Source organism: Camellia sinensis, chromosome 4 (genome assembly GCF_055761805.1).
Source record: "Camellia sinensis isolate YWXY chromosome 4, ASM5576180v1, whole genome shotgun sequence".
Taxonomy (NCBI): Eukaryota; Viridiplantae; Streptophyta; class Magnoliopsida; order Ericales; family Theaceae; genus Camellia; species Camellia sinensis.
Window position 1 is genome coordinate 46,974,051 of NC_138964.1, and position 27,686 is coordinate 47,001,736.

Consider the following 27,686-nt stretch of genomic DNA (forward strand, 5'->3'; position numbering starts at 1 on the left):
TTTTAGCATAGAGCGGTGGTGGCTGAAGCTGAACCTCATTTGGATCAAATGGGTAATTCTCTTGACTTTTGATGAGTGCTGTAATGAGGTTGGCGAAGGAGAGGGCCCATGTAGAACCGCCTCGGGTGTTGCACAGTTTGACTTCATTTAGAATACAGGCCATTTGGTTGAAGATCAATGTAGGAATTCAACCCAAAACCCAAAATCAAATCCATGCAAGGCACGGATGAAGTCCTATCGCCACTCCTCCTTGTGGCAAAGAGGTATTACATTCTTTTTGACAATCATATCAAGGAAGAGAAGGCGGTGTGGTAAGTTAGCCTGACGGGATACTGGTGCAGTTGTCATCATCCTGCCGCCCCTCATAGAATTCAGTCACCAAGGCCGACACTGTGATTTCTCGAGTGAACACTGAGAACTGCTCGACATTGATAGTTTCCATTGAGCAGTTGAGAATCTCAACAATGGAGGCTGGTGTAACGCTAACTCAACCCTGTCAAAAAAGAAAAAAAGGACTCTCGGGGCCTCATTGCTGATATACATGTCTTGATAAAATAGTTGCATAATGCGAGGATAGGCTGTTTCAATGACGTTGCAGACGCCCAGTAGAGCCCAGTCTTCAAGTTGTTGCACATTCCACTTAGTGGGTTGGTGGCACTGGAAGAAGGCGATGTCAAAGGGTGTGTTAGATGCAATTTGTTTGTCAGCCCATATGGCGGTTGGCACATCCCTACCTGTTAGGTTGGCATTGCGAGGATATTTGGGTGCTCGACAGGACGATAAAGCCATACCTGCACAACATAACACAAACAACACAACAAAAAACGTGAAAATATTATATTGGAACTCATCAAATATCGCTTGCATGCGCAAAATCACTCAAATCCTTATTGTCGCCATACCACCGGATCACTTTTATTTTTTTATTTTTGTTTTTTGTTTTTTGTGTTTTTTTTGAATACTACCCTAAATTAGCTTAAACTAAATTAGCATGTACGGTCTCGGTGTCTCATATCGCGAATGGAAGGGGAGTTCCTAGGCTATAAAAGTAAAAATCTAGACCCTTATATAGCATCGAGGCCTTTTCTCGAGTGGTGAAATCCCTAGCAGAACTCCTCAGTTAAGCATGCTTAGATTATAGTAGTTTTGGGATGGGGGACCCATTGGGAAGAACAAATCTGTGTGGCGTGGCCCAAAGCGGACAATATCGATGACATGTGAAGGGTTGGGGCGTTCCAAATGGTATTAGAGTCGACTCTCCGGAGTACCGAGTGTGGGCCCCTAGCGTCTCTTGGTGCATGTGGGCGGGCTTGTGAGCTGGCAGGCTATTGCACGGGGACGTGCAACCTTAAGTGGGGTGGATTGTAAGTTCCCAGTGTCCCACATCGGGAATGGAAGAGGAGTTCCTGGGCTATAAAAGTAAAAACTTGGACCCTTATATAGCATTGAGGCCTTTTCTTGGGTAGTGAAAGCCCTAGCAAAGCTCCACAGTTAAGCATGCTTAGGCTGGAGTAGTTTTGGGATGGGTGATCCATTGGGAAGAACAAATCCGTGAGGCGTGACTCAAAGCGGACAATATCGATGACATGTGAAGGGTTGGGGTGTTATATAGCATGAGACAAGTGAGTTAAATTAGATGAGGTACAAGAATGAACTAAAGGAAACAAAAATAAAGAAAGAAAGAAAATAAAATAAAATAAAGTAATAAAAAAAAATAATAATAAAAATAAAAACTAAACCACTAACCAAACTAAACTAAACAATTAAATTAAAGTTAAAGAAATAAGAAACCATTAAACTAAACAACTAAACTAAGCAACTACATTAAACAAAAATAGGCAACCACAAAAAAAAAATTCATTTTGTTTTTTTGGGTGGGCCGCATATGCACCGGAGTGGGCCGTATGTGCGGGGGTTGTCTTCTTTGCTGCCTAGTTATTTTTTTTTTTAATGATGATGATGAACAAAGGTCAAGACTACATTAAACTATCAATGTATTATACTACAAGTGAGGACTAAAAAATCTAAACAAAAAGAAGGTGGTCACCTTGAAAAAGTATAAAGAAAAAGGATGAAGAAGAGAAGATTGAAGATTCGCCGAAAAAAATGGCCGCCGAAAGGTCACTTGTCGGAGAAAGATGGTGATGCTCCAGTGGGAAGGTGGTGGTGAGAAAAGATTGGGTGAAGGTTGAAGGACGGAGGGTTGGTGATGGTGGGGTTTGGTGGCTTTGTGGAGTTTAGAGAGAGAGAGAGAGAGAGAGAGAACAAAGAAGATGATGAGAGGTAGAGAGAGAAAGTATCTGGAAAGTGATGGTCAAAGTGGGCTAGGGCTTGAAATAAAGAAAATAATTATTATTTATTTTTTTATTTTTTTAATCTGTCCACTTGTGCACCCATATGGGCCGTACGTGTGCTGAATTTCGGGCCGCTATGCGGTGGAATTTGGCCGCTCCAGCGGCGCTTAAACAGAATGCTTTTGGGCTTGAGCTGCTCGTGCGCTCTAGGCCTCCGCTCAAGTGCTTAATTTTTTTTATTTGTTTTTTTTGGACGGACAACTTGTGCGCCGATGTAGGCCACACGTGCGATGAATATTGGGCTGCTCCAGTGGCAAAATTGGGCCGCTTCAGTGGCGCTTAAATAGTAGCCTATTTGAGACGGCTCCTTGTGCGCCCATGTAAGCCACACGTGAAGTCTATTTTTTTTTTTTTTTTGAAAAAATAATCTTGCTACAACCATTTACTCCCCCAGCCCAACTTGTACCTTTATTTCACAATCAAAATAAGAATAGCACTTTGAAAACATATAAAAGCTCAATAAAGGTATAATCTTCACGCGAAAACCACAGGTACTACTTTTCTCCCTAACCATGTTGGTAAATTTCCCTATTCTCCAATAGGGTGACAGACTAGGTTGATTCGGTATTCAGAATCAAGGCACCTAAAGCTAACTCAACTTATGGGGCTGCCATACAGAGTTCAAGCCGGGATGGTTTTGAAGCAATCTCCACACCCTTGGGTATTTAAACCAGAGTTTAGTTTCGAAAATTCCAAACCTTTGCATTCTTGGCTTTGCCATTCGAACTCTAGTTTCCACTATCTCAGTTAGTCTCCTAGGAACTCACTATAAACACAGTTAGGTGGCTATACCAACCTTCAGATGCTGTTCAGGAACGGCTAACACCAAAGGAATTACACCTTTAGAGGATTTAAAGTCTCCTAGACTCAAAGCAATGACGATGGAAGATATATTGGATCCGTCAAGTGGACAACCTCAGTTATCTCCCATCTCTCAATATCATCCACATAATGTTTCAATCTTTGCCATTTACCTTGAAGGTTGTACTATCTTGTGGATTTTTAACCTCAACAGCCCCATGCAAAAATACTTCGATAACCTTATATGGGCCATCCCATCGAGACCGGAGTTTACCCGAAGACAACCGCAATTTGGCATTGAACAACCACACTTTTTGGTGAGGCTCGAAGGACTTACAAGAAATGTGTTTATCATTAAATGCCTTAGTCTTAGCCTTGTAAATTTTGGATCTCTCATATGCATCATTGCAGAGCTCCTCTAACTCATTGAGTTGGAATTTTTGATGGTCACTAGCTTTGGCCATATCAAAATTGAACTTGTTAATGGCCCACAAAACCCGGTGTTCTAACTTAACAGGGAGATGGCACGCTTTCCCAAATGTAATCCTATATGCAGACATCTCGATGGGTGTCTTATATGTAGTGCGATAGGCCCAAAGTGTATCAACCAATCTAGTGGACCAATCTTTCCTTTCGGGCCTCACAGTTTTCTTAAGGGTGTGTTTGACTTCCCTATTAGAAACCTCTACTTGACCACTAGTGTGGGAGTGATAAGGAGTGCCTACTCTGTGAATGATCATGTATTTGCGCACCAATGCCTCGAAGAATCGGTTGCAAAAATATTTGCCACTGTCACTAATTATGGCACGTGGGAACCCAAAATGATAGAAAATGGTTTCATGAAGGAATTTAACCACAACTTTGTGGTCATTCGTTCTAGTGGCCACTGGCTCAACCCACTTGGAGACATAGTCCACGGCCACCAAAATGTATTCAAATCCAAAAAGATAGTGGAGAGGGACCCATGAAGTCGATGCCCCGTACATCAAAAATCTCAACAATCAAAATAGAGGTCATCGGATCATATCTCGTCGTGGTATAGAGCCTATTCGTTCACAACGCACACAAGCTTTACAGAAGTTATGGGCATCTTTGAAGATAGAGGGCTAATAGAATCTACATTGTAAAACCTTGGCGGCTATTTTCTACCCACTGAAATGGCCGCCACGTATATGAGAGTGACAAAGGTGAAAATGCTATGGGTTTCACTCTCAGGCACACAATGCCGAATCACATGATTCAGACAATACTTGAACAATTCTAGGTCTTCCCATAAATAGTGCTTGACTTGTGAGAAAAATTGGTCTTTGTCTTGCTTAGACCAAGTTTTAGGAATTTGCCCAACCGCCAAGTAATTCATTATGTGAGCAAACCACAGAGGGTTCGCTTTTGACACCACAAGAAGTTGTTCATTCGCGAACGAATCATGCAAAGTTAAAGGGTCACTGGTGTGCTTAACAAGGACTTGGGATACATGATCCGCCATCATATTCTCAGAACCCTTCTTGTCTCGGATCTCTAGGTCAAATTCTTGAAGCAATAATGTCATGACCCGAACTTGCCCCTATGGGTTAAGGGCATAAACGACCAGTAATCAAGAGATTACCTACAGCCTCAAACCATATAAGACATAACTCATCAGAGTAAAGGGGCCAAATGGAAGCAAATTTAAAACTTTTGTCCATAGAGCTATGCTTACATGGCACATCATAACAATCCATATACATATATGTTAATAACTCATGTCGGAATAAGTAATAACACAAAGTTCTGTACATACAGGATCATTAAGTCTAAGTCGGTCAAACCTAAAGATTATATACAAAAGAAATCCAATGTTTTCGCCAACATGACAAAACTATATCAAAAGAACAAAAGAGGCGAAGACAAGTCTCGTGCGTGAGACGTTTGGGCTGACTCTCCAAAAACCTTGACTGCTTTGTTTCTCACACATTTCACCGAGGCTGGGTTTGGACGTCTCTTGGCTCACCTATATAGACATGAATGAGCGTGAACGAAAGCCTAGTGAATAATATCAAGTAAGGAAGATACATGAACAAACTTTGAAACAGTTATAACAGACGGCCTTAGGCCCAATTCATGTTTCTATTTAATGTATCACTTGACTAAAGTTCCAAACGTGTCAAACAGCCTCGGCCCAATTAACTCATACCTGACGGCCTTTGGCCCAACCGTTCCTGTCTAACGGCCTTTGGCCCAATCGTTCGTGTCAAATGGCCTTTGGTCCATTCATTCATGGCATACGGCCTCTGGCCCATTCATTCGAGTCATATGGCCTCTGGCCCATTTATTCATGTCATACGACTTCTGGCCCATTCATTCATGTCATACGGCCTCTGGCCCATTTATTCATGTCATACTATCATTCAAGTCAGACTATCATTCGTATCAGACTATCATTTGTATCAGACGGCCTTTGGCCCAACCATCCATGTCAAACGGCCTTCGGCCCAATCAATTGTATCTAACGGCCTTTGGCCCAATCATATGGCACAACAAATATTTGTCCCCAATTCGATGTAACAAACTTACGAGACTTATATGAAAGTAAGCAATTGGACAAATAACATACTTCAGATATCTTTATTAAGATATTACTCACAGTGATCTACCGGTGGATTCACCTTGGAGCTCGACCTTACACATTACATAACACATATGGGTTACAATCAATTTAGTCCATTCTTAACTCATACATTCCTCTTAGGCTTCTTTCTTATCTTTTTAATTCGTTCATAATGCTCAATGCATGCCTAAGAGTGCTTAGAAGTGAAAGAGAACGGAAAACGAAACATAGAACATCTTTACAAAATTTCTGAAACAGGGGTCCCCGCTCGAGCGGACCCTCATGGTCTGCACAAGTACTGGTTGCCTCATTTTTACGCTCGAGCGTGAATTCGTACGCTCGAGCTGAAGGTCACACTACATGGCTACCCGCCCGAGCGCGAATATCCCCGCTCGAGCGGACATCCATGTCTGCAAAAAGTTCTTGGAGCTTACATTTCACGCTCGAGCGGCGCTTTCCCCGCTCGAGCGGACATGCCGAATTCTGGATTTTCCAAAACTGTTTTTCAAGTTCAAACTCGACCTCCAAAGGTCCAAACCTCACAATTTTGGGGGTGTTTGGCAAGAAAAAAAATAGCCTAGTTTAGGCTAAAATTCACAAAAAGACAAAATAGGCTAAAATAGCTAATAAGACAAAATATCACATCAAACCCATAATCATTTCACTTTTTCTCTCACAAACATCACATCCAACCACAAAAAAATCCAATTATCTTCCCAAACACAAAAATTTTAGCCTACTAAAATAGCCAAAAACTAAAATAGCCTACTAAAATAGCAACTTCCCAAACGAAGCCTTTGATTCAAAACATGCAAATACATTATATATCATGAGTATACAAGTAATATGAGGCCAATTACTCAAAATCATGGTCACATTCTCAAATTATTCAACACTTCTTTTGTATAATCAAAACTCATGCATCCAAACTTCATACCAAATTCATATCTCTATCAATTTCAACATGCATGTTAGTCTTTGACCCCAATTCTATTTCAAATAGTGCCAATGATACTTATAACCACGAAACTCAACAAAACCATGCTAGATTATGTAATTTCATAGCAATTCTCTACATGCATGCACACATGGACTTCAATCTCAACTTAATCAACTTAATTCATGATCTAACTCACCATTTAATCTTCAATTCACAAAATCACAACTCAAACTCATGAATTAAGGGTTGATTACTCACCTAGGAGCCTTAATCTTCCAAATTTATGGTTAATTCTTGAGTGTAGCTTCAAGATCACCAAGATTGGCCCTTCTCTCTCTCTAATTTCTGTTCTCTCTCTCTCTAGAGAGCAAATTCAGATTCTTTGAGCTCAAAAGAATGAGCTTAAGTGTAGTTGGGTCCTTTATATAGGCTTCTTTAATCAAATTAGATCATAGCTAATTAATAACACCTAATTAATCATTCTGAATCTAATTATTTTGATCCAAATCAATTTTCAATTAAATTTCACCGTAGGCTCTAAAAATTACACCAATTACAACGACGTAGTCAATTGCGGTTTCTGTGGCGGATAAGGCCTTCAATTTTTAGTTTATAATAGTAAGTTGAACAGATATTCCTACGGTGAACATATAGAAATTCAAAATCACATATATTCATATAAATGACACTCAAAATCTTATCAAACACATAATCACAATCACAAGTAAGATTAATTAGCATAATACGGAGCAGGGTTATCACAAATAAAATCTATCTAATCAACCTAGGTTTGGTCCTTTCTTTGATAGTAAATACCGCAAAGCGGCATGATCAGTGAAGACTATGACCTTGGAACCTAGGAGATAGGATCGAAATTTATCTAAGGCAAACACCACGGCTAGCAACTCTTTCTCAGTGGTGTGTAGTTCAATTGTGTATTCGAGAGAGTGTGACTAGCATAGTAAATAGCGTAGGGTGCTCGATTCAACCTTTGGCCTAACACAGCCTTGGCAGCATAGTCCGAGGCATCACATATGATGGCAAATGGGAGCGACCAATTTGGTGATTTCATGATTGGGGCAGAAAGGCTGCTCGAAGTGTTTCAAACGCTTTCAAACATGCATCATCAAAGATGAAAGCCACATCCTTAGCAAATAAACTACTCAAAGGACGGGATATTTTGCTAAAATCTTTGATACAACAACGATAAAAACCCACATACCCTAGGAAAGATCGGACTTGACGCACAGAAGTGGGTGGAGGAAAGCCTGCAATGCGGTTAACTTTAGTTTTGTCTACCTCTATACCTCTAGGGGACACAATGTGTCCCAACACTATACCTTCACGAACCATAAAATGACTTTTCTCCTAACTCAAGATCAAGTTTGCCTCAGTACATCGCTCTAAGACTCAAGTCAAATTTTTAAGGCATTCCTCAAAAGATGGTCTAAACACTGAGAAATCATTCATGAAAACCTTTAAAAATTTCTCCACCATGTCAGAGAAAATGGCCATCGTACACCGTTGAAAAGTCGTCAGTCCATTACATAGCCCGAAGGGCATGCTCCTACAAGCAAAAGTGCCGAACGGGCAAGTGAATGTGGTCTTTTCTTGGTTAGCAGAGTACACTGGAACTTGATTATAGACTAAGTAACAATCAATAAAACAATAAAAACCCTGCCCCACTAACCTCTCAAGAATTTGGTCAATAAATGGCAATGGAAAATGGTCCTTTCTAGTCAAGGAATTCAGTCTCCTATAATCAATGCACACTCGTGACCCAATGGTGGTTCGTGTGGGGACTAACTCTCCATGCTCATTCTCAACAATAGTGACACCTGATTTCTTAGACACCACTTGTGTAGGGTTCATCCACTTATTATCCAAGATGGGGTATATAATACCTGTATGCAACAACTTCAAGACCCCCTTTTTTTACTACTTCTTTCATGTTGGGATTAAGTCTCCATTGCATTTCATGAGAAGGTTTGATGTCCTCCTCTAGATGTATATGATGCATGCACACGAAGGGATCTATCCCTCTCAAATTGGCCATCGACCACCCTATAGCACTCCGATGTGCCACGAGAACACTCATTAATTGACTCTCTTGCTCTGCAATTAAGTCTGATGCAATAATGACTAGTAAAGTATCATGAGGCCCTAAAAAGGCATACTTGAGTGTGGTCTGAAGTGGCTTCAACTCAAGTGTAGGTGGTGTGACTAAGGATGGTGTGGCAAGCTCTCTAGACAGAGGAGGAATGGACTCAAAAATTTTGCATAGGAGGGTACTTGATTAATCGCCTCCAATAGGCGGATGTTGATTTTAACCTATTTAAAAACCTCCATTATCACTTCCATGGATGCTGTATTTTTATTATAAGGGGATGGTGTGTTAAGACATTGGGGAAAGGGTGCCTTAGGCACATATGGTGCCTTAGACTCATGTGAAGAACTAGGGACTAAGTCATCCCCCTCATGCGTTTCTTCCTCACCCTTGCTCTCATTGGGTTTACCACTGTGGTCACCCTTCTTAGCCCTAGTTGCATCAGACGCAACTGGCTGAGGCTCTAACTCCCTTCCACTCCTCAAAGTAATCACCGCTTGCACCTGTTCATGGTGCTTTCCATTCCCACTCGACCCTTTTGCCTATATTGACCCTTAGGGTTGGCCACAGTCTAACTCGATAATTATCCCTCATTTCTCCTATTCATGATATTAGCCATTTGACCCAATTGGGCCTCTAGCTTGGCAATAGAGTGAGTGTGGGAGTGAACTACTGGTGCTAACCCCTTAAGCTCTAAAAGAACTTCCAACACCTGAGTCTTAAAGGCTGAGTTTCCTTGAGGAACAGGTAGGGGGTTATGGTTGTCGGTAAGGTGGTGACGGGCGATAGGAAGATTGGTTAGCAAAATTATTAAAATTCTACCTTGGTGGTGGAGGGTTGTAAGAATTGCCTTGTGAAGGAGGTCTCTATGAAAAGTTAGGATGGTTCCCCCATTCTTGGTTATATGTGTTGGAATATAGGTCATTACCCAGGTTAGAGAAACCTTGAGCCGCATTTACATGCTCTTGAACTAACTTCGGAAATTATGATACTGAAGGGCACTCACTTAAGTCATAAGCAAGGCTCGCACAGAAAACACATGCCTCGTGAAATTAAGGCTGAATTTGCAGTGTAGGGGCATGTCCTGAAGCTAATAATTTGTCCATTTTACGGGACAATGCCTCTACTTGTTGGGCTAACTCTACGTTGTGCCCTACCTCATAAATGCCCCCTCTTTTTAGGGCTCCAACTATAGGTTGCCGAACTTGTCGGGCTGTGGAGGCATGGCGAAAGGATTTATCACCTAGGTTCTCAAATAAGTTCATGCCTCAGGGTCATTTTTCAACATGAATGTCCCACCACAAGAAGAATCCCCCATTTGGTGGTGAGGCTCAGTTAAATCATAGTAAAAGGTCTGAACAAGTTGCCAATCAGGCACTTGGTAGTGGGGACACTGTTGGAGAAGGTCACGAAGTCTTTCCCATGTTTCATGAAATTGCTCACCATCAATTTGAGCAAAATTGATGATGGCTTGTTTGAGTTGGTTAGTCTTACCAATGGAAAAGTACTTCTCCAAAAAGTTCTGTTGTAATGGGTCCCATGTTGTGATAGAATTAGCAGGCAAGGAGTTCAACCATAGTTTCCCTTTGTCCTTCAGTGAAAATGGGAATAGTCACAACATTAAGGTCTCATTGGTGAAATTCTGGATCTTTACTGTAGAGAAAATTTCCAGAAATTCATGCAAATGTTTGTAAGGGTCATCATGAGCTAGTCCATGGAATGATGGGAGCATTTGGATGGTGTTGGACTTAATCTCATAATGAGCAGTGGTGGTGTTGGGTAACTGAATGCATGATGGTGATGTATATGCAGTGGGTGTGAAGTAATCCTTACGGGTCCGGTTCATTTGGGAAATTTGGGTTTGCCATCTCTAATGGTTCAAAGTATTGATATGGATATTCAAGCCTAGGAACACAGGAAGAGACTCTAAGGTTCCTAAGAGTCATTTCTAGTTCAAGGTCCAAACTCCATAATTCAGAGCAGCAAGAATGGTGCCCGTGCATACACCACTCACACACACTAAGTTTCGACTCTTTTGCACTAAGTTATGAAAACAAAATGCCAAAGGAGAAAATACTCACAGCAATTTAACGAAAACGATTTAGTTGTCTTGTAGATGCTTGACGTGTAGACCATTGTCTCCAATCTCCATTTGAGCTCACTATTTTTAGCACTTTGGTGCTTTGCTTACAAGTATTTGCTTTTTAATTTATTTTTTTATTAGGCACTTTGGTGCTACATTTTGTTTTTAAAGCTCGATTGCGCTTCGCTCGCACTTTGGTGATAGCTCCACTTGCAAAAACTCTACACACTTAGTAACACGAAAGCATCAAATCTTAAACTAAAAATATTAAAATAAGAATATAACTTTAAAATAATTGATTACGCCAAAAGTCCTCGACAACGGTACACACAAAATAAACACTAAACTGTACCAAATTCCTTAGAATAATGGTAAGTCCAAGTATCGATCCACAGGGACAAATATGAAATTAAACTAATTTAATTGTTAAATTCTTAATTTAATTTTGATTAAAAAGATGATGATTCATAAACTAATAATAACTAAAATAAACTAAGAATTTAACCTAACAATTAAAAGTGAACTTGGGGTTACTGATTTTAGGGAAAAACCTAGGGTAATGAATTCACCACTAGTTAAGGTCTCAATTTGGAAGTCAATTATGTATGGTTCGAACCAAATAATACTTCGCAGCTACAAGTTAGAAGCATTGATCAAGAGAATTATCATGCTTAATGTATAGGCACGAACCATCTCAAGTAGCATGAGTCATTCGCTCTAAACTAGGGTAGCAAAATGATTCGTCCCTCGTAGTATGGCTCGTCTCATACCTTGAATATGAAAGAACATAAAATCATTGCATGGAAAGTATTCAACAATCACAGAAATGAGAATACTTGAAGAAATAATGGAAAATATAATTGAAAACTTCTTGAATACCATACAACTTGTTCAAACCATTACATAATAAAAAACCAAGAAGAAAACCCTCTTTACTTGGCTAGAGTTTCATCAAATCCCTAAAAATAGAAGCGTAGCCACTCATAGAGGAGTGGAAAGAGGTAGAAGAAGAAGAAACCCCCATGGAAGATGTTCTTGAAGCTTGAGAACCCTCATTTCCAAACCCTAGCCCCTCTTTTCTTTTTGAATTTTAGGAACCCTAGAACAGCCTCTTTTTTCTCTCTTTATTCTCAATAGAACAAACATGAAATTCTATGCACACATCCCTAGGTGGCCCGCTCGAGCGCCCACAATTTTCGCTCGAGCGGTGGTGGATTGCACGTGCGGTGAAGTCTGGCCGCAAGTGTGGTGAGATAGCGGGCCGAGCATTTTCACTTCCTGTGCGGAGAATCTGCTTTTCTGCCACTTTTCGCCTGAATTTGTGTGTTGCTTGCCAAATATATGCAAGCCCACAAAACACCTTATCTTTGCAAAATTGAAAAAATCCAAAGACTATAAATGTATTTTAAGTGGCCTCAATGTGCTACCTTTCGGCCAACATCAATATGTTTTTGGCTACATAGTTTAGAGTAAATTGCATAGGTCTCTCTTAAAATTTGAAGAAAATAAGCCCTCTTTTATGTTTTTGCTTTCTATTATTAATATGGGAAGGAGTTCTGTCTAATTTACTGTTGAATTACAAGTGTGATAATCAGTTCGTAAGATATATTATAGGTCTTATTTTGATTATCTAAATCGTACAATTTGTAAAGTTTTTTTGTGTAGACCATTTAGGATAAAATTTAGATTAATGCCATATTTATATCCATATAATTTTTTTCATATTGGTCTTTAAAAAATGGATGGACAATTTGAAAATTACACTTATCATTCATTTTTTTAAACAAATACAATGAAATCATATAATTATGAATATATTGAATCTATTTTTTTTAAATTATCAAAATAAAATATGCGGTGGCTCTATAAACCTCAACAACACCCCTCTAATAAAATTGTGAACGGGAGAGAATCCTTCCCCATTAAAATTGAGAAACACCGAAAATGTTTTCATTGTTCATACATTAATTGAAGTAATCTGATAAGCATATATAAGGTTTGCAAAATATATTTAGGTGACATGCATGTCGAATGCAATATGCTCAGGGAATTCAGTAACTATAGCAATCTTTGATTTGTGTCATTTAGTTGTGGTGCATTTCAATTTGATCTAAGCGGCGTAGCTTTTGGAGACATGGCGAATTTTGGTCAAGCTGATGCATTACACAATGCTGGGAAGTTGCAGATACAATATCAAAGGTTAGAATGCACATAGATGCTAGTTGGTGTGCGTTTACTTGATGAGTGTGCTGTTAAATCTATAAAATATAAATTTTAAATTTGATTTAAAAATAAATATGTTGTGTGCTATTTAAGTAGTAAAGATATTGTTTCCCATACTGAAGATCTTGGATTGGAACCTTTTGCTTGGTTTTTATTTTCTCGTGTTTGGAATAATGGAAAACGAAAGTCAATGAAAAATATTTTTTATTATCAACAAAAACAAGCTTATTTAGATATGAAATATTTTTCAGTTTTAAAAGGTGAAAAATATTTTCCGAATAGTCTTATTAATATCACTATACCACCACTGCCACTCTCACCTCCACAACTACACTATCATCACCACAGCCACCACTACCGTCATCGTCGTTATCACCACCACCGTTGCCCCAACCTTTACCTCTACCTTCATTCTACCACCACCACCACCACCAAACATAGAAAAATATTTTCTATCCAAACAAATGAAACATAAATTTACAGTTGCCAATATTTGGCCATGCATGCACTTTCTCTATAAATTTACAATTGCCAATATTTGGCCATGCATGCACTTTCTCTCTGCGTCTCACATGTTAATAAGGCCCAAAAATGACATTTTCATTTGGCAATTTGTTAAAAAAAAATATGACATTTTCATTTGACAATTTGAGATCCATTTTATTCACTTTAGTTTAGTGTTGGTTGCTATTTGTATATACATTTGACTTCTAGAGTGTCACTTTACTCAATAGCTATTGGCAGCTAGAATGTTGTTTCTCAAAATCTAATGGGTGGAAATTGGTGATATGTGCTTTGGGAGACTGACAACAATACACTTTGTATTGTGACCGTTTGGTGTAACTATTAAAACAGATTATAGATTATAGCTTAACAGATTATAGATTATGACTTTAATCAGAAACTGTTAATTTGTTTGGTGTAGGTGTTCGATTATAGATGTAAGTTGCTAAGTAGTGTTTGTTAAATAAGTTGTGGAGTAGTTTTTTGCTGTGTAAATGTCTTTTTTACCCTTGTTAGTTGCAAATTGAATTTATCTAGACTTTTTGCTATTAATTACATATTAAGAGATCATTCCAACACCAAATTAACATAATGATATTATTTTTAGATAATAATAACAATGAAATAAATATTACACAAAAATAAATTTATTATATTTTAATAATTATTTCCTTGAGAAATTGACATTAAAATCTCATATCTTCTTGAATCCATCTCATAATCATCATCACGAACCGGATGCCCATGTTGATCTTCCCTTACCACTGTTTCCTCATCAACAGGGACATACTCAATATGTTTATCGTAAGAGTCAAATGCAATATCCCTTAAATTAGTTCGTCTAATGAAGTTGTGGATCGCCATAGTAGCACAAACAAGTAGCCGTTGACAAACAAAATTGTATTTGCATGGAATATCTTTTATAAAAGGCCATCTTGCTTTCCAAACACCAAATGATCTTTCTATTATGCTCTTAAGTGATGAATGTGTTTTGTTGAATCTTTCATGTGCAGTTTGAGGAGGCCGATGGTCAAATTGAGCTAAATGATATCTCTCCCTTTTGTACGGCGCAAGATAACCCTTTGTCTTTGGATAGCCAGAATCAACCAAATAATACTCATCTACAAAGTAAAATATGAACTCATTACAAATATAACTAATATAGAATAAACGAATAAATCTTAATTTGTGTTACATACATACCTCGTTCTGGATATGGAAAATTATTGTTTGGATTCCTAATTGTATCCCAAAAAATTCGCATGTCATGTGCACTTCCCTCCCAACCAGGCAAGCAAAAGGTGAAACACATACCAAAGTCACACACTGCCAATATATTTTGTGTAGCGTATCCCTTCCTACCTATGAAATGGCATAAGTATTCTGCTTCCACATGAGCTTTAATATGTGTTCTATCAATTGCCCCAATGCAATTCTACATACAAAAAATATCAGAAAATATTTTTTTGAAGAGAGAGAGAGAGAGAGAGAGAGAGAGAGAGAGAGAGAGAGTATTTCTAGTTACCTTAAAATGAGGGTAATATTTTCGACTATTCTTTATGTACGGATGGACCCCATTTCTCTGCCAAGGCTTCATCCAATCCACGGACATTTTCACACACGCTTTTAAAATAGAGTGAAAGTATTTTGAAATAGTTTCACCTGATAATTGAAATCTTTCTTGAGCCTTTCTATTGTTTGCATGTTCACTAACAATAAAAAAAAAAAATAGCAACTTGTTGTTGAACCCTAACTTTTTTCCCACTTTGTAGTTCATAGTTAGTCTCTAATAAATTGCACAATTGATAAAAACCATCCCTGTCCATTCTAAATTTTTCATATATTCTTGTAGCATTACCATGTTGCAATTCTAACATCCATTGATGTCCTATAAGGGCAGATGTTCAACATGGTCGTTTATTTAGGTAATTTTCGGCATAAATTGTTCTTGCCACCGTTGCTACCATTAGGTAGGGAGTTCCATAAGGGTGATTTGGTTGCTGTGAAGATCCAGCAACATTGTCATCATTGTCATAATCACTATCATCATTGAAATTGTCCATCTTTTTATACTGTATAGAAATTGGGGTCATGTACCACATTCATTCAATAAGAAATTAATTTAACACATAAAATAAATATAAAATTAGAGGATATAGATAAAATAAATTAATTTAGCAATAAGAAATTAATTGAACACATAAAATTAGAGGATATAGACAAAAAAATAAATAAAATTAGACAAACATCAACAAAATACCTGCAAAGATTGGAATGCCTCTTGGTTGTTTAACAATTCGGAATGGCAAGCAAGTTCACTATGAGAGTATATATAGACAGTGTCAATGCAATGCCCATCATTTAAAATAATATTTTTTTAAAATTGCTTTCCAATCTTGCAGGCAAATGGACAAATAATAGCTAAAGCCTGTGACCTGAAATTGCAAGGACAAAATCACATGGCACACAAGTGGGCAAATACAACTTGCAATATACTTCCTATTCCATCCGTGAGAGCACAAATCAAATTTGCCACTGAGGCAAACATAAATACAACATCAAGCCAAATTAATTGAAGATAGTCCTAATGTCTTTTTTTTTTCTTTTTTTTAAAAAAAAAAAAAATGAAAAATCGCACAATGAACTAATCACGAAAACCAGGAATGCGAGCTTTTTCCAATGCAATTTTAAGATTAATAAACTTCAAACGCAACACATCATTAGGCAAAGCCATGAAATTTCATGAACAACCTTGCAGCCCAAACTAAAAGGTCATCATCTTCACTAATGCCAGAGATTGTGCTAATCTTAGCCAAACACTCAGTTATTGTGTGCCGATTTTGCATAGCAGCATTCTGTGTACCAGTTGAAGATGATGCCTCCGCAGCATCGACAATGCGGTTAAGTGTCTTACTCAACTCACCGACAACCGATTGTTTTTTGTTCCCTTTTTGCTTCTTTGATGGACCCTCTTTTTGGTGACGACATTGGTTGCTCAATTCAGATGGATGGATTTCCGTATCAGTATCATCACCAAGTGGGGTGTGAGATCCCTCAGTGTCAAGAAACACTCCAGAGCTTGGGGTGTATGCCCACTCACCAGTTGCAGAAACATTAGAGAATAGTATGTCCATGTCATCGACCAATGTCAATGGCTTCTCACGAAATTTGGCCGCATCAAGATACCTCTATAACAAATATGGTCAAATAATTACAAATATATAAATCATAAAGCTCAAGTACAAGCGAGCAAGATTTTTTTTTTTTAAACATAATTCATTGACCTGCAACTTCAAATTCCACCAATCATCAGATGCGATGATAGCTCCAGTCAAGGGATCTAACCTTAGCCCAGTCTCACCTCTCAATAGATTTTTCCAAAGACCCCACTTCCTTTTTAAGGTATCCCAACGATTTTTAAGTTGAATGCGAACATATGACTTTCCAATTGCAATTTGAACTTGTTAATAACTGCTTCCCAACCAACTCTATCTAAGTGCGTACCACGTCTGTGACCTGCTTTCACTTGCTCCACACAAAGTTTAACAAAAATTTTAGTGGATTTTGTGTCCTAATGTGCCTTTAAACCTTGTGAGGGTTGGGAGTTTTGTGAAGCTTTTCCCTTGCTCTTTGTAGTTGTTGGAGATTGTGATGGTGGTTGGGAACTTATTTTCTATTAAACAAACCATAACAATAAAAACACTTGAATTGCAACAATGGTTTGAACAAACCCTTACTCATATTATTAAAAATCATATCAACAAAAAAATAAAAAACAGATTGGTGTGTGTGACACAACAACAGATGTGTTAAGCACTCCTTCAAAGCATGAACAAATTGGTGTGTTAAGCACTCCCACTAAAGTATTACACTTAACATTCATTTTCACTGTCTTACTTCTCATCTGATATCTTTTAACTCTCATTAATTATAAATAATTACCGTGATATTCTAAATTATCTCTAATTTTTGTTAGTATCCTCATTTCTAAAGGTGCAAAATACGAGACATGAACAGTATACTACAAACTATAGCCTCTTGCCATCCCTATATTGCAATTCCACACTCATTGAACTAACAAACCATAAATTAGTTTTTTTGTTTTTGCGTTTCTTTCTTTCTTTCTCTTTTTTTTTTTTGGATAAAATTACTTGAACCTTGCTTCAAGCGAAAATCCTTTACTCCTCCCTTTCACATGCGCTCACTTTCTATCTCCTCTCATATTCCCTCTGCTTACCAACTTTTAGTTGAAGCTTGCATTCAACTATCTCTTGCACCACCAGCAAAAACCTTTAACATCTTTGAAACCAATACAACTTGTAAAGAGTCCAATTTGGCTGTCCTTCGCATTATTTAAGAAATTCTGTCTTCGCTCCTGTGGACTTTTTATTCAAGAAAATTATTACTCAAAGGCCTTGTACTCACATAGCAGCAACCATTGCTACTGTCAAATGGGCCCAAGAACACTCTTTTGCACATCTTTTGTCTCCAGAAATTTCTGGGCAACCAAACACTAATGAATTTTAACAACAAAAACTCACCAAAAAAAAAAAAAAATCAAGAAGAGAGAAAAAGAAACACACAAAAAACACAAACAAAGCATTAATAAACCAAAAATTAATACAATGACAGTCAACTCCTACACAAATTTTTAATATCAAAGCATGAATAAAATTTTCCCAAATTTTTCCTAAACCCTAACTATTCTAATTTTCCCTAATTTGAACAAATTTGAAATAGACAAAATCACAAATAACCAAAACAATACATGCATATATATATATATATACATGCATGCCGAGCAAGAGAGAAAAGAAAAAATCAGAGATGAAGGAAACAAACCAAAGCCGCAAACGAACCAAAGCCGAAAAGAGAGAAAGAGATCCAGCGCAGGAAACGAACTAGAGCCGCACGTCGCCGGAAGCGAACCAAAGCCGGAAACAAACCAGAGCCACACATCGCCGGAAGCGAACCAAAGTCGCAGGTATGCTACTGCGTTGCTACTTGCTGCTATATATCTCTTCCCAAAGAGAAAGATTAGGGCAAAAAAAGAATATATATAGCTGGTATAAGAGTAAATAATTCAAAACACCAAGGGCATTTAAGTATCTTTAGCTTCCAGATAAACCCCGTGAGAATCTGAAGCAGCTCCAAGCAGTTTCTGAAATTTAGCTTTTTTTACCTTTCACATAAGTTGTAGAAGTTTAAGTTGAAGCTGATTGAAGTGTGCCAAATAGTTTGAATCTGCTTTTTTTTTTTAAGCTAAAAGCTAGAAGTTGGGTAAAATAATCTTGAACAAACACCACCATTGCTGTTTGTATAGTGTTGCAGATTGTCAATTCAATTTCGATGGATTCACTTGGTGAATAGTTGTAATGACTGGATTTTTTTAATATTTTTATTATTATTATTATGAAAACATTACATAATTTAATTGAATGATTGTTACACCATGTGGTTAGTGATTTTTTTTTTTTAAATTTATTAAAAGATCATTTGTAAATGGATTTAGGATAATTGAAACACAGTTTTTAGTTTGTTACACAGTTCGGGGTAAATTTTGTGTCTCTAGAGTTGAAGATCTTATGCTTTTGTACAATTTTAAAAATAATTGTATAGCTCAAACACTTATGAAAATTTTATGAAAAGTTTATGTATGTGTGAGGATATATTTTCTGAGTACCAACACGTGGCCAAGGTGACGCCGACGTGTCAGCCGAGATGCCACGTGTCCTGGTTGTTATGCCGAGGTCATCTCGGATAGGCCGAGGTTACCTCCGAAGATATCGGAATCCGAGATAAGCGGATGAGGGGCAAAAGTCCTAGAATGAGAGAGGACTTCAGTTTGTATTAAGATAAAACTCTTAGAGAGTTTATCCTAATCTTACTAGGAGTCCAAGATTAGCAGTAATCCTGAGTCCATAGAAGTTAGGCTTCTATTGAGACTAGGTTTATGTTGGCTATAAAAGAGAGGCACCCCCATGGGTTTAAGGTATGCTTTTAATACTCAAGCTTGTGAGTTTAGCACTTGATTTATCTTTGAGAGATATACTGACTTGATCGTCGGAGTGCCCCGGGTGGGCGAACCACCGTCGGAATCTTCTCTTTCTATTGCAGGTCAGCCAGGTGCCATCTATTCTGCCGGTGCTCTCCAGCTGGTTACTAAGCGGGCAGTGTGGTCAGAAAATCACTCACACAGTATGAGTATTTATTTTCTAAAAATTTATGAATTGAACAATGTTTAGTTTAATTTATAGCAAAATTTTTGTGTTGAAATTTGATGCTAAAATCATGACTTCAGGTAAAACTTATTGGGTTTAGTTTTGTATATATATGGGGCATGTTTGGTTCATGGGTGTAAATTTAATTCAAAAGCTATAATTTAGAATCAATCTAATTTGGACTCGTGTAACACATGTTTAAATGTTTGGTTCTTTTGTATTACATGAATGGAAGGTACCATCTCGAGAGTTGTTATTATTTATATGCTGATTATAATAAATATTTGAAATGTAATTTTATAATATATTTTATTAAACAAAAAAAATATATTTTGTGATAAAAAAAATTACATTATTTTATATTACAAAATATTAAAATATTAAAGTGTTGTTACTCTTCAATTTCCTCAAAATTGGAGCATCTTCCAATCTTTTCTAATAATGCAACACGTCAGCGTTAATGACTTCAATGGCACAGATCACAATAAATCAATTAATTTAATAACCCATAAGCGATGCGTTTTGAATCTCCAATTCGTTTAAAAAATGGATTAGTCTTTTAATTTTTTAATTTTTTTAACTATTTTAATTTGAGATTAAAAAGTCTTGTTTAGGAAAGAGTTTTTTAATTTTTGTAATAAAAATAATATAATAATTATGGATTAGATATGATGTTTTATTTTATTAGACTAAAAAGTCTATTTTTTCTTTTTATAACTAAAATAATTCCAACCCTTTTTCCTAAACGAAGCCAAAGCATCTCCAACTCTAATAGACATTTTGCCTATTTAAATATTATTATAAAGTATATATTTTATTTTTTCTATCAATTATTTTATGTTTCTATTCCAATCTTATTCTTTATTTTAACTATTTATTTAAATGCTATTAATTTTATAGAATATCATCCAGTAATAAAAATGGAAATAAATTATTATAATGATTAAATATATTTTGCTTAATCTTTAAAGGCTATTTACATATAAATAGTGAATGTAAATTGAGTTATAATATATAATCGTATAATTAATACATTAGAATTAAAAAAAAAAAAATTATTATACTAGTCATTTTAATCAACAAATATTACATACTTAGGCCTCGTTTGGGAACTCTCATTTTTAGCCAAAAAGTCAAAAAGTTACTAAATTAGTCAAAAAGCCAACAACCCATACCAAAAAGTCAAAGATTCTTTTTTCTCTCCACTTTTTGCACATCATTTCGTAAAAGTCAAAAAGTCATCCCAAACATATTAGTTTTTTTTAACTCATATTTTAACCAAATAATCAAAAAATTATTAAATTAGCCTGTTCCCAAACGAGGCCTTAATGGATTAAAGATGCTCTAAGGGTGTCTTCCTCTGTTCTCCGTTAACGCTTCCGAATCTTCAATTTCCTCGTTTTCTCCGTCCTTCCAAATAAGGAACCGAAGGCACAAGAGTCAAACGCCATTTAGTTTGATGTCCTGTCACGTTAGGCGATGTTTGGTTGGAGGTTGTTTAGTTAAAATAGTTAGGCCAAGTTTGGCATGATTGAAAAAATACAAAAAGTCAAAAAGTCACTATCCTATTTAAGTCACATCATCTTATTTAAGTCACATTACCTCTCTAACACATCACTTCAAACCCAACCCAAACCCAACCCATATTTCATAAAAAGTCAAAAAGTGCACTTATTTAGTCTTCCCAAACTAGGCCTTAATAAAGATTAAATAGATTAAAATAATTAATGAGACAAAATGTCATAATTAATTTATAATTATTTTACATTTTTTCTCACAACAATCAAATCAATTGAAAAAAATTACTATTATTTCAAACACAACCTTTTTGATTAAATTAAAATAATAAAAAAATTAATTAAAATCATGTATTTTCAAACGGAGCCTTAGTATCAAACTAATCAATTGTTTTTATTTTCAACAGAAAGAAGCATTGATATGCTCTATTTGAGAGCTTCTCTCTCTAAACTTTTCTTCTCCTAGGGTTTTCAGAGTTTGTGACGGTCAGCGGTGGGGGAGGGGGTTCCGGCGGCCCCCGGCCTCCTCTCCCCTCCCCATACCCCTCTTTTGCTCTTTCCTTTCCTTACTTTGCTTTCCAATAACTTGAAAGTTTTGGCTTTCTACCATCTCCCTCCTTTGTGAGGTGCTTCTTTTCTCTTATCCATTCACTATGGGAGTGGCCTTCTCGGATTCGTGCCTTTCCCGCCACATTCATCACCTCTTCTCAGCCTTCTTAGCCGCCTTCATGGCCTCTTCTCCGCCACCTCTTCCTCGCCGTTCTTCTCCATCGCCGATTCGGCGACGCCGCTACCGGATTTTGTTTGGTTGTGGGTCTGTTTTGTTTTGTTATTTGGCTTTAGTCTTAAGTTGTTTTCCTTTGTCTTTCTTTTCCTACTGTTTGTGTGTTGGTTCTGGGTTTGTTTGGTTTTTTAAAGTCCATCTGTGCGGATTTGTTAAGCTTACCCTCATTGTGGTTGGGATCTATGATTTATCTCGGACATGCTCTATTGCCGAACATTTATGATCGGCTCTGCTTCATAGTACGAGCACGAGTACGATATGTACGTCTGAATATTTTCATAGCTTTCTTCCTTAGTGTTTCTTGTTTTATTTTCACTTTGTTTGGTGTAAGTTTTGGGTTGAATGGACTCTTGTAAGTGCCATTTGGCTTTCTTAAATGAAATATTTCTTCCGATCAAAAAAAAAAAAAAAGAAAAAAAGAAGCATTGATATGGTTGTTAATCCAATTGACGTAGTTGTTTGGGAATGCTCTGAATAATTGTCTGATTCATGCTTGTGCTTGAAAATTGGCGGCTAAAAAAGTGATTTAGGAAATCACTACGGCGGTCCTGTCATCAACAAATTTAATCTCTAGATCTTGGCAAGCCAATTTTTTTCTTCTTTTTTTTTTGAGAAAATGTAAAAATAATAATTGAAAAATCTAAAAATTTTGGAGATATTGATTTGTGATTATGTATCAATTTTAAACAGTAAATAACAATCCCAATCAAACAATTAAAGACAAATCAACACAACAATTTAATGTGGAAAAATCACAATTGCAACGTCTTCAACTGTGATAAAAAAATTACAGGCCAAAGTAACAAAATAATCCACTAAGAAGACAAAAAGTAATTACACAAGTGTACTCTCAATTACCTAGCGAATCCACGTCCAAATTGAACCGACCCTAATGTGCCTCTTCTACCACCGTCTTCACCTCGGAATTGTCTTGTCCGACATTGAATCCATAACGTCGATGTCGAATCCACGACGATGAGCCACTCCGGAATCCACCAAAGCTTCAGGCCTTAATTCCATGGAATCCACTGAAGAACAACTCTCTCTTTTGTGAATAAAACAAACTAAACAAACCCTTCGATATAATCCACTCAATTCATGATTAAATTCTCACAGATATCAAAGGAAACAAGCAAAGAAACTCCAGATAAAAACCCTAATACCTAAGAAGAAGATCTGGAAGCCGTACCCTAGAAACTGAATTAATTGCAGATTTATAGAAAACAGAATCGTGATCTCTGCTCGAGCGCAAGAATGGCCGCTCGAGCGGGCTGACTAAAACGCTTGTTTCAGAACAAGGATCTACGCTCTAGCGCAGGAAAGGCTGCTCGAGCGGAAAATACAACTCCTAGTACATTTGCAGGCGAGTGAAACTTCTAAAAGGATTGCATCTCTGCTCGAGCGCACAATCAACCGCTCGAGTGATCAAACAACTTCGACTGCAATTTTACTTTTTGCTTTTAGGGTTCGCTGCCCCTCGACCCTGCATGGGCGCTGCCCTAGACCCACCACAGGACGCTATCCCTTGGACCCCTGCATGCTAACCGGGTAGCTCAATCCTCGACATAATCAGTGAAGTGGCAAACATAATAGGATTCGGATTACAAACTCCTCTGCAAAGGCACAATTCAGATTGGATTCGCATCTAAAAACTCATAACCTCACTTAAATAAAAGATCTAGTAAAATTACAATTGAAAGGAGTTTTGTCAAACAGGATTGCCAATAACAAAACCTAACAATCTCCCCCTTTGGCAATGCCGTGAAAAAAACACACCTAACAAATAAAATCCTAATCACCCCAACCCATTACAGCCAACAAAAACAAACTTCTTTCACAAGGTCATGATCTGCAAAACAGCTATTAGTGCCACAAGAGTATATGCAAAAACAATAGACATATGACAAGATTATCTTGAAGCATGAGATAGAAATATGAATAGATGTAAATTGGAGATTTTAAGAACATGTAGAATAAATAGATGAAAATCCTAAGAAACATGCAAACACGCTCAAAAACCATTTAAGAACATGTAGCATAAATAGATGAAAATCCTAAAAAAGATGCAAACACACTTAAAAACCATTTTAACTCAAACTTCTCCTCTTTTTTGTCATGAATTGTCAAAAGAAGCTCAGTCAGCTCATGCAAGATCATAAACCACACAAGTATGAACAAGATGATGTAAAAAGTAATAGGAAGTGAGAAGTAAGCAATAAATAAGCTGTAACACCCCCAAAATAATTACAATAAACCAATTACAAACACTAGTACAATGTGATATAAATAAAATAAGAAGCTTTCAGTAATTAGAGTTAACATACAAAAGGTGACACATGCGATATACATTCATAAATTGTTTATCCTGAATCTATAGCATGTGTTACAAGAGGTAATAAGAAATGAAAGCTAAACATATATTCATATACCGTAATGGCTTACATCTTTCCAAGACGGTGCTTGATTACAACAAAATGAGTCATAAGCTCAATACAAATAAAGCCCTACCAAAGCCCAGTAGAAACAATCTAACACAATATATAAATCTTAATAAAGATTTAAGTATAATGTGCATATACAATGCCTATAATAAAATCATTCATATTCTATAAGATCATAATATGCTAAGTTTTATATTTCAATCCATTTTACCTCAATTCATTTCAAGTCAATTTATTTCACCTCAACTCAAGAGTTAAATTCATTGTTATCTAGACAACCCACATGAGGCTACAACTTAGTGGTGCTCTAATCAATATAACCTTTACACAAACACTTCAATTTTCCATTTTACGAAAATTCGTCCGCGGGAATCGGCACCCATGTATAGGCGCAGCTTTTGGGGCTTTCATGCTGGACACACATGCCAAGTTAATTCGATGGAGTGCATCCCTTTTCTTTAACCACACATGGAGTACATCCCATTTCTCTTCTCAAACATTATACATATACTATGTATTAAAACACAGTCATATTCAATGACAACAAATAAGAGATTAGATTCAATTCACCAAATCCTCATGCAATTTGTACAACAATCATAGCTATCCTCCATTGATAGCCCAAAACAGATATTTCTAAACAGACATACAATCTCCACAATAGATAGACGATCCAAATTTCCATAGATAAGAGATAACAAGTATCCAACTCCACCATTTATATAAACATCTATTTAATTTCATATTTTCAATACCAATTGCATTATTTATATAAAATTATTATTTTAAACATTTTAGGACAAAACTTCATTTTCTTCTAAATCTAATTTATGTGTCAAAATCAACAAATTTAACACAACACATCCTCATATCTACACCCATAGCCATTTTCAATACCTTCATTTGAAAACCTCTCTTTTGATTTTAAACCAAAACCCTAGGTTTGCCTAAAATCCTCCAAAACCCAACATTATTTACACAATAAATAAATAACAAAGTTAAAAATCATAGGAGAGTGTAGAAAGTCCCTACCTCAAGCTTAGAAGACCAAAGCAACAATGGAGGAACTTCAAGGATGCCGAAACCAAATCTTGTTCGGACCAAAATGGAGCTCTTGAGACGCTCTACCTTTTTAACAAAGGCACACAGGCAGAGAAACCAACGGATCTAGGTGAAAACGTAGAGAGAAGGTGAGTTCTAGAGAGAGAAGCTCAAGATCTAGGGTTTTTAAATGTTTTAGAGAGAGAAAAAGATGAAAAAGTGATGTAAAAAGTAACTGTTACGAATTGATATACGCATAGTCCGCTTGAGCGCAAGAAGTGATGCTCGAGCATCAGACATAATAAGTTGTTCTGCTCGAGCGTAAGAAGTGACGCTCGAGCGTAGACTGCACACTTCCAGTAGTTTTGCAGACAACAGACCAACGCTCAAGCGCAAGAAGGGCCGCTCGAGTGCAAAAAGAATTGCTCGAGCATAGAATACACCCTCCCAGTAGTTTTTAGACCTACAAAATATTGAGAGTTCACAAAGCCCGCTCGAGCGGAGGAGCAAAATTCTGGGCATCAAGAGTTTGGAAACTAAGCAACCAACCTGTCCCAAACACAATCACAACAATCCAATAGCCAAACTCAAGTAAGAATAAAGGGGAAAAGACATGAAAAACATTCAAAAACAATAAAACCCCGAATCCAGAAAATCAAATGGGTCAGGTCAAAATTGGAATCGCTATAACCTCCATCCCTTAAAGAATTTCGTTTCCGAAATTTCAAATTAAGTTTTAAAACTAAGTTAAAACCAACTACAACCATAATGATAATCATTCAATTCCATCACCACGACCCATTCTCCGGTCATTCAATCCCATCAACATGATAAACGAATTCTCAATACCAAATACATAATTCATATTTTCAAAACATATACAATGTTTGTAATAAACTCGCATTTCCAAAACATAAACAACATATACAATGTTTTCATATTTCCAAAACATATACAATGTTTTAATATTTCATTAATATAACAACGATACAATACATGTTCAAACATTAACAAACAAGTCCGGATACTTCTCACGAACTTCCAATTCACATTTCCAAGTTATTTCCTCAACCCCGTGATGTTTTCACAATACCTTGACCAAAGGAATTGTCTTTCCTCGCAAAACTTGGTCCCGGGTATCCAAGACTCTCACAAGTCTCTCCTCATACGAGGCATTTTCATCGCTAAGTTGGTCCAATCCAACACGTGAGATGGATCTGGCTCATAATTCTGAAGCATGCTAATATGAAACACATCATGAACCCTAGAAAGCTGTGGCGGTAAAACCAAACGATAAGCTACCTCTCAAATCCGCTCAAGAATCTCAAAAGGCCCATTGAATCGAGGCGACAACTTCCCACTTTTCCCAAATCTCATCAAACACGTCCTAGGTGATATTTTCAAGAAGACATGATCTCCCACCTCAAAAGACAAGAGTCTTCTCCTACGGTCGACATAACTTTTCTGGTGACTCTGGGCCGTAACCAACCTTTTACGAATAAGTGCAACTTTTTTCGTCGTTTCTTGGACTAACTCTAGACCCAACATAGGTGCATCACCCACCTCAACCCAACACACAGGGGATCTACACAGTCGGCCATACAAGGCCTCAAATTGTGCCATACCAATACTCGACTGGAAGCTATTGTTACAGGCAAATTCCACTAAGGGCAAGTGCCTCTCCCACGAACCCTTAAATTCAAGGACACAACCCCGAAGCATATCTTCTAAAATCTGAATGGTGCGCTCTGACTGCCTATCAGTCTGAGGATGATACACTGTGCAAAAGGCCAATCTCGTGCCTATAGCACTCTTTAGGCTTTGCCACAATCGAGCCGTGAAACGCGGATCTTTATCCGAAACAATCGTCACAAGGACTCCATGCAACCTCACTATGTCACTAATGTAAAGGTCGGCAAGATAATCTACCGAGTCACTCACACGCATCGGTATAAAGTGCGCTGACTTGGTCAACTGTCAACTACCACCCAAATTGCATCACTATCCCGTTGAGTCCTTGGAAGGCCCACAATAAAATCCATCGTGACATGCTCCCACTTCTACTCGGCTATAGGCAAGGGTT

The 27,686-nt window shown here is 37.2% G+C and overlaps 2 protein-coding genes across 2 annotated transcripts; both read right to left on the reverse strand.

Moving 5' to 3' along the window:
• Positions 1-375: 375 nt before the first annotated feature.
• LOC145823725 (uncharacterized) lies at positions 376-4,141 on the reverse strand. The gene is made up of 2 exons (XM_082923248.1): positions 3,493-4,141; positions 376-791 (listed from the first exon to the last, which is right to left on the reverse strand). Exons 1-2 carry the CDS (start codon positions 4,139-4,141, stop codon positions 376-378), a joined length of 1,065 nt encoding a protein of 354 aa, XP_082779374.1.
• Positions 4,142-16,319: 12,178 nt separating this feature from the next.
• LOC114258086 (uncharacterized) lies at positions 16,320-17,584 on the reverse strand. The gene is made up of 4 exons (XM_082923249.1): positions 17,542-17,584; positions 17,188-17,272; positions 16,884-16,992; positions 16,320-16,787 (listed from the first exon to the last, which is right to left on the reverse strand). The coding sequence occupies exons 1-4, from the start codon at positions 17,582-17,584 to the stop codon at positions 16,320-16,322; spliced, it is 705 nt and encodes a 234-aa protein (XP_082779375.1).
• Between the last annotated feature and the right edge of the window lie 10,102 nt (positions 17,585-27,686).